General features: G+C 51.9%; 1 protein-coding gene across 1 annotated transcript; it reads left to right on the top strand.

The window, feature by feature from the left end:
* The first annotated feature begins 1,043 nt into the window (after window positions 1-1,043).
* On the top strand, window positions 1,044-12,601 carry LOC119107896 (homeobox protein goosecoid). Its single transcript, XM_037231473.1, has 4 exons — window positions 1,044-1,063; window positions 3,313-3,434; window positions 6,665-6,879; window positions 11,895-12,601. The coding sequence occupies exons 1-4, from the start codon at window positions 1,044-1,046 to the stop codon at window positions 12,057-12,059; spliced, it is 522 nt and encodes a 173-aa protein (XP_037087368.1). The 3' UTR covers window positions 12,060-12,601.
* Window positions 12,602-13,488: the final 887 nt, after the last annotated feature.

Raw genomic sequence — 13,488 nt, 5'->3', positions numbered from 1 at the left:
CGCGCGACTAAAGCATTTTTCCACGGATTAGCCCAGCTGCCGGGTAATCTGGTATTACAGTAATCCGGACTTGTATTTGGCATTGTGTGCACTGTGGCGTGTTCAGTCGACGGCGCATTACCCGGGAGGGGGGGGGGGGGGGGGGCGGCACCACGTGCGCCGTGGCAGCAGCAGACAGCGTGAGCTGCTCTCGGGCGGCGCCCAGCCGGCTGGTGATTCGGCGCCATACGTCATCGGAGCTCCAATCAGAGCTTACCTCTAGCATGGGTCGGTAGGATCACCACAATCACAGCATGGCAGTCGGAAGCCGTCAACACTTGAAGCTGACTTGAGCCTGCTGACGTGACAGATGGTCCTGTTCGCCGAATGTCGGCGTCACTTCATGTGAGCGTGCTTGTGGCCTCCAACAACTTTCAACAGGGTTTTGGAAGCTCTTACATAATAAGGTTATTCTGCACAATAGAAATAGCTGGATATTTACAAGACTGATAACGTTGCAGATATAGATTTACCGCTGCGGTCAAAAACATACTTGACCGCTGCCCATAAACTTTTTGAAAGCAAACAAAATTCCTCTCTTTGATGGCCAGGCGCCGAAAGTTTGCCTTTTCCTTTGATACATTTGTATCGTCTAAAATGTAATTATGGACATGCTTCCGATGATTTTGCTCTCCAAATCCGTTCCTGAATGCTCTTCCACTGAAACTACAATGCCGCTGCGCATCTTCACCGCTGATGACGTCACGGAAAAAATCAAACTGAAATTGGTCAAAGACCTGGTGTCCTGGAGCTTCGAAAATATACTAGGCAGTGCGCCTGTATGGTTTTCATGACCTCGCCACTCTCAGTGAATCCACCCAGACGCTCATGTTTCAAATGATGTTTTTTTATTAATTGCATTCTGTTTTATTGAAGGGAGAGTTCCACGTTTATATGGGGTTTTGAACTGAACTGAACATCATGAAGATCTTTCGGTGCTGTTAACAATCGTACCCTTCTTAAGACCAAAGCCCCTCTAGTTTCTGAGCTACACGCCCACGAACATGGGGAAAGTTATATCGGGGTAAGTGTTTCAAAGACACCTTCGTATTCATGGCGCCTTTTTAATGTCATTTATATCCTAGCATTTCCATGCGGCGATCAAGGCCAAAAATCAGATTAACGGCGTCAATTGGCTTTTAAGTTAAATTGTGCGAGGTTAGATGACGTAATCAATCCATGACGTATTGAACAGCTTGTTCACTAAACAGATAATTGTGCTGTCTAGTACAGTCTTTCCCCTTAAAAAGTACACCAATAGGTATATAAGTGAGTTTGTTTTATCGTATCCGATGCTTGCTGGAATATCCTCAAATGTGAAACATTCTCTTTGATAGTACCGCTAACGCATGCTCCTTTGCGCATAGGGGCAATAATGCCGCCAAGGCGCTGCAAAAGTTATTACAGTGTACGCCTGTACAATTGGCAAATATAAAGATTTGGAATGAATGATGAAAACACTCTGCAATGCACTCCCTTGATCAGAAACGAGTCTGCGACAGGCCGAATGCCTCCTAACCCTTTTGAGGTGGGGTTTGGCTCTCGGGTGGGGGTAGGAGACCGTGCCTATCCTGCTAATGTGCAGACGCCTTCCTCCCTCGAAACACCAGCCAGCGCGTGCGGAGCGGTACGAACGACATCATGCACAAGGCGCGTCCGCGGCAACTGCAGTACCTCAAGCCACAACCTGTTGCCTACAAGGCAGGTGCTCTTGGCTGGAATCACCGAAATTTTAAGGGCTCGGGCCAAAGCATGACTCTGGGTCACATACCTCGACAATTACATACATTCTTCGCCGTTCATAATTCATCATTGTTTTTGCCGTCATCAACAGTTTACGGTGTAACATTGTGACAAAGTCGCCAGAACGCTTTAGTGGTATCATGATCGCAACCCCGCACGAGGACACGCTTGTTACTACTGCTCCATGGATCGTAGAAGGTTTCAAGTGACAACAGTTCTGGCATTCTGCTGTTTGCTGTGGATATGAAGCCCGCTGGGTGGAATTCAAATGCCTTCTGCGTTCCAAAGGCATTGACTTGAAAGGTGCCTGACATTTTTTGGCGTGCCCAGTCGGTTCAAAGGTGTGTTTTGACCCCATCCAATATAACGATACTCAATTTCAGCGTCTGTCTTTTTGGTATCGTGAGTTCAGAGTTCTGAGGTTGACTTATCGACCATGAATATGCCAGGAGGTGCTGGTAGAACGGCGTTGTAGAGCAAACATGGGTTATATCAATTGCATTGGACGCATCAAGCCGCGCTTGATTGCTCTGAAATGTTGCATGCGCTGAAAAACTCGGCAGACTGACCGCGGTTGGCTGACGTAAGCATGCCTCAAGGAGTGCCTTCGAAACATCATACCGTATTCATGCTGAATGTTTTTTTTAGAGACATTCACACTTGATTCCGGACGATAGCGTTGCCGGGCCACCATTTATGTAATGTTTCAGCATTGTGCCCACTGTGGTGCATGTAAATCATAGCTTAGAAATAATAAATTGCTCTTGGAGCCATCCGACCCTCTCAACCATTTCTGGAAAATTCCGTCCTCTACTTACAGGTTCATCCGGTCAACCAACATTGGCATATCTCCGCGGTGTACGTGCCTGGGAAAGTCAAAGATGCCACACACGCTTTACGCGTACAGATAGTTAGAATAACGTTTTGCCTTTCATTACCTAGTCTGGTTCTTTGTGGTGTGGAAATGCATGATTTCAGCATCAGACTCTTCCCAACATTTGATCCATTCATAGAAATTACCGTATGAGTCCACAGCTTTGCTGGACCGCGTGGAAACGTCTTATCCATGTTAATTGAACGAAACGGATAATCGCGTCTTATCCCAGTAGGATGATACGTTACAGCCACAAAGAAAGCAGATTCGGACACGGCCGCCGGCTTTAGGCAATCCTAGAGTCCACAGCTTTGCCGAACGCCGATGAAATCCGTGTGAGATCTGAGCCACCGGCCGCCCCGCCTCCACTGCCCGCTGATTGGTCCCCGCCGCATCAGGCTCCGCCCACCAAGCCGGTCGCTGGCCGGTGTGCGGCCGGCGCAGGGCAGTGGTGTAGCGCCAGGGCTGGAGAGGGGGAGGATGGTGGAGAGCGGAGAGCCGACCCGGTCGCCGCCGGCCAGCCTGGCCGGGCCGCATCCGCTGCTGCTGACGCACCCCTACCTGTACCCGTCGCTGCCGTGCTTCGGCGGCGGCCTGTACCCGCTGTCTGGGCTGCTGCGCGTGCGCGGCCCGGCGCCATACGCCGCCTCCGCCAGCCCGCCGCGGCCGCACGACAACCCGTTCGGCATGGACACCATCCTGGGCAGGCGGCCCGCCGCCGAGCCGGCGCCCTCGCTGTCCGGCCTCGGTGCACTCCATCTGCACCCGGACGTGTTCGGTAGGTGGACGCCGCGGTGACGCGCGCGTTGGGGCGGCCCTTAGTGCGGCCCTACACCGTTCAGCGCAGATTGAGCCTGAGGGGCTCAGTGAAAGGTGCTTGTGTTGAAAGGTGGGGCGTTTTCCGTGATTGCCTGGGCGTATTTTCCACTTGGACTTCTGGGATTTAGCAGCCGTGCAGCCATCTCCATCGTGGCAGGTGATTTGAGGGTCATGTCACAAAGCAGTGTCCATTTACCCATTAAGGCGTAAGGTCGTCCCAGAAGCGGATACATCAAGCTCCTGTAAGATGACCTCTTTTTATGCATCATCATGGGTTTAATTCGTATTTCACTTCGACGAAGAATGAGAACACAGTGGCTGTCTCCCGTCCGGTGGAAACGCATGATCGTATACCAGTGATTTAAACCCTACGTCAGCCATTTTGTTTCACTTTAATTTTAGACAAATTTGAGTGTTTGCCCCTTACGATACACACGCTGACGAGTGCGTTTTTGGCGACCAGGGCAATGACAAAGGGGTTCTGCAAATAGCAATGTGAATGAGGCAATTAGAAAACATTCTTGACGTAAGTAATTGCCTGAGTAACATTTGTTCGCAGTTGCTGTAGAATAGAATGTGCGAATGGGGAAATACCCGAGCTGTGCCTTGACAGCTCATAGTGCAGAATAAATTGCCCGCAACCAGGGACCTTAACATGGGTAAAGGCTTATAAACGGCCAGCGACGTAGTTTCGTAAAATAAGCTCGAGGCGAGGCTGGGTAGGAAAAGTGGCTAATCCCAAAATACGTAAAAATGTGTTTCACACCGGATTTGGTTCACCTTCTTCTCCAAGTTCCCAACCTGAAGCTCACGCCCCCTCCCCAAACTGAATAGGAAAGTATCAGGGTACAGGAATAAGCTTCATGTGCTCTTCTAAACATAACTCATATCTGCGTATTCGTTCCAAGAGACACTTACGCCTACCACCTGCCTTTTAGCGGTCACCGGATTTCTTTCGTATTCCGGAATCGAACGGAAACTTAATACCGGATGTTTGAAAAACGTCAACATTTTTTGAATTAATATCGTTCGATAACGCACGTAACAAGTGGGCGTATTTTGAGTGGTAAGGATAATAGGTTCATTCGCCCTGCCTTTATCCCGCCACGTCTCCTCTGAAAGCAATAAGCACGTCAAATAAGCGGGATTTTAGAACACTTCCTCACATTGGCTCTCTCATTATAGTTCGGTCAGGGTGCTGGTCGTGTCTCAACGGAAAAAGACCATGGTTGCAGGGTAATAGCAAGTGTTGCTAAGAGCCGGATCGCAGGTACAGAGGTCTGAGCGCCGGCCAATCAGACTGATTGTGTAACGCTTCAGCGGCCCTGTCTGGCCCGGCCAGTCATGTTCTCTTGACTGGACGTTTTGTGCCACCAATGAGCCACGCAGTTTTCAAAAATAGTGGGTACAATTATATACGCATATATATATATATATATATATATATATATTGCTTGCTTACTAAATTGTGATTCATATAAACGTATGCAGATTCAGTTATGCTTCGTATATTTACTCGCGACCTATTTTACAGCTACCAACGGCTGCATCGTCAGACAAAACATAAACGCGTCCAATGTACGCAGTGACCAAATGAAATGTACCGGTACATTTGGAGGGGAGGGGGCTGTGTGTCACTGCATGCATGCCGTTTCCGAATTGTGAAAATCTGGAGGTCCAGGTCGCGATCGAAGCTCCGGTCCAGCTGTCAGTCCCCCGATGCTACGCCACAAGAAACAAGCCCATTTTGACGGAGGAGAGATCCTCAAGCATATGGACAAGAGCGTGAGTGGTAGCGACGCGACCTTGTGCAGATGGAGCGGACGAGATTTAACCTCGTTACTTTTCAAGCACCTCCAAAGGGCGGTGCATGGCAGTGACTTGACAAGCGTCACACAAGCGTCACACGTCCGCAGATCACTGATCAATCTGACTGTTCACACGCCAGTGCGCCAGAACCAGACCGGAGAAGAGCCGGCGTTACATTTCCGAAATAAACGTCGATTACGAAACGCTAAAACCCCAGGCAGTACCAGCCTCAATGGCATTTAATTTTAAGCATTTTTCTCCGTGAATGGGTACCCGCACGCTGAATATGAGTGTAACTCTGCCTTCTAGGCATAGGGCAAATAATTTGTTATGCAAGTTTTTCAAGATCATTTATCCTTCATGGGCTTCCAAAGCGACGCATTTTATTCGTTAATGCTTTGGTACCATGTATGTACAAGATAACAACTGACGTCATCTCTCAACTGGTTCGTCCAAGCTGCGCCAGGTGTAATAGTGGCGCTCAAATTTCTAGCTTACAGTGTAGTTTTCAGTCTTCAAAAACAAATATCGTAGCCATCAGCATAAAATCCATGCTCTCCTGTTCTTCAACCGCCTTCGTGCAAAATACCCTGTCATAAAAGCTGTTCCAAATTGTGTAATATTGCCGTACTCGAACAACTACAGTGAGCATTGACAGGTGACATCCGGTTGGTTATCGAAGCTTTCAGACACTTCCTCCCCATGTCAGTACAGCGCCTATCACGGGTGACTTCCGGTATCTGAGGGGGAGGAATGTTGAGAGCATGCGTCGGCAGCCATACTTTTGACCGGATTACTTCCGGACACGCGGCACGGCTGTAGTCATGAACGTCACAGCATGTCACTTCGATCGCAATGTAAAGCAAACCAGCTCTGAGCACCTTGCGTGGATGGGCGGAGTACGCCCGGGAGTGTTCAGGAGTCCGGCTGGGCGAACGTATGCCCGGGAGTGTTCAGGAGCCCGGCCGGGTGGAAATACGCCCGGAAGTGTGCAGGAGTCCGGCCGGGTGGAAGTACGCACGGGAGTGTTCAGGAGTCCGGCCGAGTGAAAGTACACCCGGAAGTGTGCAGGAGTCCACCACTGGCAACCATCGCACCCGTCGATATCCTGTCACCAAGATGTTTTGTGTGACCCAGTCGCATCACTCTGCGCCATTCCGGCCCGGCCGTCGCGTCACACGCACCACCGTTACCCCTTACGGAGGCCGCCCCCCCCCCCCCCTCCCCGGCCAGTGCCTTGGATTCCGAAGTCCCTCAGCCCACTACCGCTTTCCCGCGGCCCACCACAATCGGATGTCTACAACTCGATGGAGACACTTGTCCCGCCCTGGACCCCGCGCGGGGCGGCGCCCCGTGACGCAGCTGCGCCCGTGCTCACAGGCGTGCCGCGGCCACTCTGTCCGGGCCTCTCGTGCCTGGCCATGCCGCCGCGCGCGCTCACCTCGCCCGCCAAGCGGAAGCGCCGCCACCGCACCATCTTCAGCGAGGAGCAGCTGGAGCAGCTGGAGGAGACGTTCGAGAAGACTCATTACCCGGACGTGCTGCTGCGCGAGCAGCTGGCCGTGAAGGTGGACCTGAAGGAGGAGCGCGTCGAGGTGGGTGATGCGGCGAGGCGCTCCGAGGAGCCGGTGTCAAGCTCGCCTACTTGCCTCTCGGTCTCGGTCGCGGTCTTGCACCATCGGATGGTTCGTACCATCCACAGTACCTTAGCCACAGTTGTAGGGAAACAGGATGTCATGCACAGACGTCCGCCCTCCCCCTGCCCCTCCCCCATACTTTTATCCTGTGTTGTGATAAAGTCCCGACATGATACATTGGATACCGCTGTTCATGGATGCCTCTGTCCCTGCTTGAGGATCATTATTTATTGTTGGGCACCAGGGAAATTGCAACGAACGAATTTATGGACAGACATGCGATGGGAATCTGTAACCACGAGTACAAGGCTTCTGGCTGCTCATATGAACACCGTAGTTGCTGGCGCCCCATGTTTACCACGGCACTGTGGTTGCTGACGCTCCATTCAAACCGCAACACTAGAGTTGTTGGCGCTCCATCCCAACCACAACTGTAGTTACTGCGGCTCCATGTTAACCAGGCCACTCTGGTTGCTGCGCTTCATTCAAACCGCAACACTGCGGAGCGATATCGTACGGTTATGTTGCGGCTTGCCACGTCAGACCGAATAATGCGGTGTTGCAAATATATTTCATGTTCGCTGGCTGCCGTGCTTCCTTTTCCCATTACGTCGCTGGCTGTCGTGTTTCCTTTCCTCATGATGTCGCTGGTTGCCGTGATTCCTTTCCCCATTACGTCGCTGGTTGCCGTGATTCCTTTCCCCATCGCGTCATTGTGTCGCTGGTTGCCGTGATTCCTTTCCCCATTACGTCGCTGGCTGCCGTGCTTCCTTTCCCCATTACGTCGCTGGCTACCGCGATTCCTTTCCCCATGATGTCGCTGGTTGCTGTGATTCCTTTCCCCATGATGTCGCTGGCTGTCGTGATTCCTTTCCCAATTACGTCGCTGGCTACCGCGATTCCTTTCCCCATGACGCCGCTGGCTGCCGTGACTCCTTTCCCCATGACGTCGCTGGCTACCGCGATTCCTTTCCCCATGATGTCGCTGGTTGTGTGATTCCTTTCCCCATTATGTCGCCCACATGCTTTGGGATTCATTCTGCCGGGCCTTGTGCTTTTTATTCACCCAGTCCCTCGATCGCACTGCGTTGAATTTCCTGTTAACTGGCGGTGTGACGTCCTGAATACGCCTGACGATCATCGCATTAACTTAATCGATGCTTATCGACAGTCTGACTTCATGCATAAGTCACACCGTCCGCTGTCGCTTTCTTCGGCGATTGCGACAGCCTGCTTTATATTAATGTTGCCATTGTCACCACGCACCTGTTGTGCATGCTGTGCGAAGAATACCACACTATTTAAACGGTACACTGGCAAATTCTACGCCTTTGGCTCTAAGCAATGTGCATCCTATAGGTATAATTACCTGAAACTCCACATTCTTCCAGAGCTGGCCTGCTTTTGCGCCCAAATGGAGTGTTTGAAGCAAAAATTCAAGCTATTCTATCGAATGTATATCAATGCCAGCACATCACTGTCGGAGGACACGGAAACAAAAACAAAAAACGGACGTTCATTTAAAGCAGAGTTTCACTTAACCGATGCTAAGAATGCGGTCCATCGCACAACGTGGTCCGCAGTTTGGGTCATAGCACAGCCCATTACACACGGAATTTTCTAGTCTTTGCATGTACCCGGTCGATTGCTGGTGGCTGATGTCCTATGCTGCTATCAGAAAAGCACCTTTGCGCACCTTGCATGACTTGTGGTCGCACCGAGCAAACAGTGTGCGGTTGGTTTCAAAACCCCGCTTTTCAGGGATGCATCACAAATTTAAATAATCTTTGAGCATTTCTGAAACATGCTCAACACTTTTATTGTTTCCGATGTCAAGCAAATTAAGCTCAGTGCTTGTGGCGTGCTCCCTTGTGGGGTTCGCGGGGCTCGCGGGAGGGTAGGAGGGCACCACAGCCCACTCGCGACTGATATTTGCAAACGTCTCCGGAGGGACGGGCCGTTGCGGGTTTCAGGATGAAGTATGAATGAGGACGGAAGGAACGGGTGTGGCTTTGGCGTCAACTGAGACAAAGCTGCACCTCTAATATATGAGAATATCAGCATCGTGTGTACGGTGTTGCATAGAAAGAATGAATCCTGAAATGTCATTCGCATCCTCAACATCTTTTGTTAGAAAGTTTTGGTACTGATAAAAGGGTGACAATTTTTGGACACGAGAGGCTGGCACTGCCTCACACCATCGTCGAAGCGCGATTTTTCCACCCGAGCTAACACCGGTTAATAGTACTCGATCCTTCACATCCCGTTACCACGCTAACATGAACCCCTTGCAAGCATGACCTTTTCAACCTTACGCAACTGCACACCCTACAATGATATGCCACCGAATGGCATCCACAGCTGACGTTTAGTGCAAGAGCCGGCTGAAAATCGCTTGGAAATCGTGGGAACAGTGATATACAGTTCTATACATGACACCGTTTTACAAAATTGGTTTAGGAGCTGAAAAGGAAAATGTTCAATCCTGCTCACAAAATGTGCCAAAAAACAGGCACAATTTGGCTCGCTTTCTCTACAAAGCCGGTGTGTTAGATTCCCCTACTGATTTGGGAACAACACTGCTATCTGCTTCTGTGCGTTAGTATGCCCTTTTAAGGTCACGAGTAAGCATTTCCTTCTTCCTCGCACCAATCTGCTTCCACTGCTTCTCGCCGCATCGCGGTTCGCGACGCAGAGCTCACGCTACAGCCAATTTCAACTACTCGCTGTGGTCGAGTTTCGTGGCGCAGCGGCGTCACCGCCCGCCGCCGGCACCACGGAATGGCTCCACGGGCGGTCCGGAGTTGTTGACTGCCGCGGCCGCCGAGCACGGCCGGCCCCGTCGGCAGCGTTCCGATGCGACGGCGGCGGTGCGCGGTGGCCGCCCAAGTCTGGAGGCCGCCGGCACCAGCAGCGCCGCCGGCCGGCTGCCAGGCGGCTCCTCTCCCACACGGCTAGTCGGCGCCCGCATCTAAATTTATAATCTTGTCAAAATATGATACTGTTATCAAACCAAACACTGTTAGCTTTCTAAACGGCTAAAAGAATACGATGAGTCAACACCGCGGGCATCCGTGTTTTTCGGCAGAATGGGATGGGCGGCGAACAGAGCCGATCAATGCTCGGGGAGACCGACCGATACACGGTCCCCACATTAGGCGACCGGGGGTGGCCGGCCTCGAGAGGTGTCTCGCAGGGACACGCAGGGGTGAGAGCCGTGAGAAGACAAACAGCCGGCCGATTTGCTCACTGCCGCCGTGTCCGAACTGTGACGGGTCGTGCGGCGCCGTTTTAGACGGCGCCGAGCAGCCGGGAGTGGCCAATGGTGCGGCAGTCTGTTTTGGTGCGCTGCTGACGGTAGGTAAGGCCGCGAACACACTCAGAATGCCTTCGACTTTCTCTGCTTACTTTGTCACTTCGCACGAACGCTGGCCCGGCAACTTACAACGATGAAAGTCCTGAACACAGTCATGCTACGAATAACTTCACGCCAGCTTTCTTCTTAGAAATATAGCATTTCACGGCTGACTTTTCGGACCTGTGCCTTTGAGAATACTCTTGTCATATATCTTGAGAATACTTTGAGAATACTCAAAGTCAAATGAAAAAGTTAACTGAAAAAGTCGAGCAGCCAAAAGTCAAAAGGGGAAAAGCCGTCGTCGAAAAGTCGTCGAAAAGTCGTTAAAAAGTCGAAAAGGATATAAGTGACAAAAGATTAAGTGACATTATGGATAAAAGTCGAATCGGAACAATTTCAAGGACAAAGAGTCGAGAACGATAGAAGGCGTCGGGTATGTAGGTTGTTTAGGAAAAAGATCGAGTCAGAAGGGACTGGACGGAGTATGATGCTACAGGCGAGTAAGGGCGAAAACAGACAAGACTAGACGGAAGTGGATGCGATCGGACGGGACCGAACGCGGTCAGGCGGAACCGGACAGAACCAGACGGAATCAGACGGAACCGGGCGGAACCGGGCTAAACAGGACGGAACCGGACCAAACCAGACACATTTAGGGTCAAAACTGCCTGCCACCGCTGTTGGGTGATTCGGATCAGTGCCGGCCTGGCTCAGCAAACTACTGACATGCCAGCAACGCCTGCTATATCAAAGGTTGATGGTTCAACAAGAGGACAGCTGAGTTCATAATACCGAAGAAACAGGAGCTGAAGGCCCTCCCTGCTTATATCAAGTTCACCTGGTCCATTGGATGACCGCATATCGCCTAGCTGTCATGTGTTCAGGAGACTGATCTGTCATATCACCGACTTGCCATGCGTCAAGCGCAGACCTGTCATGCGTTCAGCGGGCCAACTTGTCAGCCACACAATGGGCTGCCTTCTGTCAGACTCGGACTTATTATAAGTCTGGCAGACTGCGCCGTCATGTGTCCAGCAGTGACCTGTTATGTGTCACGTGCTGATTTGGCCCTGACCTCCGACCGTCGGCAGGGCGCCGCCAAGTGTCCAGCAGAGCCCTTTTGTGTGTCACGAGCTGACCTGGCCCTGACCTCTGGCCGTCAGCAGGGCGCCGCCAAGTGTCCAGCAGTGCCCTGTTGTGCGTCACGTGCTGACCTGGCTCTGACCTCCGGCCGTCAGCAGGGCGCCGCCAAGTGTCCAGCAGTGCCCTGTTGTGCGTCACGTGCTGACCTGGCTCTGACCTCCGGCTGTCAGCAGGGCGCCGCCATGTGTCCAGCAGTGCCCTGTTGTGCGTCACGTGCTGACCTGGCTCTGACCTCCGGCCGTCAGCAGGGCGCCGCCAAGTGTCCAGCAGTGCCCTGTTGTGCGTCACGTGCTGACCTGGCTCTGACTTCCGGCCGTCAGCAGGGCGCCGCCATGTGTCCAGCAGTGCCCTGTTGTGCGTCACGTGCTGACCTGGCCCTGCCCTATGGCCGTTGGCAGGGCGCCGCCATGTGTCCAGCAGTGACCTGTTGTGTGTCACGTGCTGACCTGCCCTGACCTTTGGCCGTTGGCAGGTGTGGTTTAAGAACCGGCGCGCCAAGTGGCGGAAGCGGCGGCGAGAGGAGCAGGAGAGCCGGCGACCGGCGGCCGACCCACGCGCGTCACCTCCGCCGCTCGGAGCCGGCGCCACCGCCGCGCCGCTAGACACCGCCGAAGACGAGGCCCTCCAGGTCGACTAGGCCCAACCGACACCCGAAAGCGAGGCCCTTCAGACCGATTAGGCACCGCCCAGCACCAGGAGACGAGACCCTCCAGATCAACTAGGCCCCGCCCGGTGCTCGAAGACGAGGTCCTCCAGGTCGATTAGGCCCCGCCTGGCGCCCGAAGATGAGGTCCTTCAGGTCGGCTAGGCCCCGCCCGGCGCCCGAAGACGAGGCGCTCCAGGTTGAATAGTTCCTCGGGTGCGAGGGGCCGCCGGAACTGCGGTGCTCGGGAAGAGGCGTACGGCGCGTGCGGGCGAGAGGCATTACTTCGTCAGGGTGTGGTCTGTGTTGTGTACAGTTAAAGAGAGGATTCCATATTCATATGGGGTTTAACTGAAATAAACATATTAATACTTTTCAGTGCTGCTTGCAAACCTGCCCTTCTTAAGACCTAGGCCCGTCTAGTTTCTGAGGTACACACCCACAAAATGAGATAAGGTATATCGGTAAGAGTATTTCAAAGTCAACTTGGCATTCATGACGTCATAATAAAGTCGTCAAAATCCTGCCATTCCATAAGTCATACGGCGATCGAGGCCAATAAAAATATGATTGTGCTCACATCTGGCGTTCGTGAGCATGATTTTCAGATATCACGGTCGTCGATATGCTCTCAATCAATGTGTTGGGAGGTGCGATGATGTAATCAAACCATGACGCATTGTGGAGGTTTGTGGTATCCAGAGCAGCCATTTCCACTTAAAAAGTATACCAATAGTTGTAAATTAACCTGTTTCATTGTACACGATGTTTGCTTCAATGTATTCAAATGTGGAACATTCCTTTTAACGTGTTATTTATGCAAACATGGTAGAGTTTCAGTAGATGTCGATCATCATGTCACTGAATAGTGTTTAGGGAACCCTTGCGCCATTGCTTAGGGCAAATGTTCGAAGGTTTCCCTAACTCAGACACGTTTAAGCTGATGTATGTACGTACTTGCAGAGGTGTTATGTAGAATTCAGATGCGGTTCTCTGAGACGCTTGCGTGATTCTCCCATGTACCGGTGGAGTTCTTAGATGTCGTTTAGTGCGACGGTTTTTGTCTGCCATCATTGAATGTGTTTTAGTGGGGACGTACCTGTGCTTATGTAACAGCCTTCTTGCGTCGTCCGAGTCGTTCTGAACGCGTTCATTTGTGCACGCACGGCACCGTCCCGCGACCCAGCGACAGTAGAGCCGCATGGCGAGCTGGTGATGTTAGCGACACGTCGCGCTAGCATCCTGATGCAGTCACCGTTTTGTGACTTGCACCGCTCGTTCTTCGTTACCGAAATTTTGGGTGCTTTTCAATTTGTTGATGGCATGGTCAAACTACTAGTGCATATTTCGAATGTAGTAGTTATTGACTAATGAAAAAATATAAATCTGTAACCATGAGGAGCATTGCGCCGCAGAGCATGCG

The sequence above is a fragment of the Pollicipes pollicipes genome, unplaced genomic scaffold (genome assembly GCF_011947565.3).
Source record: "Pollicipes pollicipes isolate AB1234 unplaced genomic scaffold, Ppol_2.1 Scaffold_2555;HRSCAF=2994_pilon_pilon_pilon, whole genome shotgun sequence".
Lineage (NCBI taxonomy): Eukaryota > Metazoa > Arthropoda > Thecostraca > Pollicipedomorpha > Pollicipedidae > Pollicipes > Pollicipes pollicipes.
The sequence above is the reverse complement of the archived record's forward strand: the minus strand, read 5'-3'. Positions and strand labels throughout refer to the sequence as shown.

What these genes read in the sequence shown, in the direction of transcription:
- LOC119107896 (XM_037231473.1), top strand. Translation starts at nt 1,044, where the DNA reads ATGGGGAAAGTTATATCGGG. An exon ending in TCTGCACCCGGACGTGTTCG is followed by an intron (nt 3,435 to 6,664) that starts GTAGGTGGACGC and finishes CCGTGCTCACAG; the next exon opens with GCGTGCCGCGGCCACTCTGT. An exon ending in TGAAGGAGGAGCGCGTCGAG is followed by an intron (nt 6,880 to 11,894) that starts GTGGGTGATGCG and finishes GGCCGTTGGCAG; the next exon opens with GTGTGGTTTAAGAACCGGCG.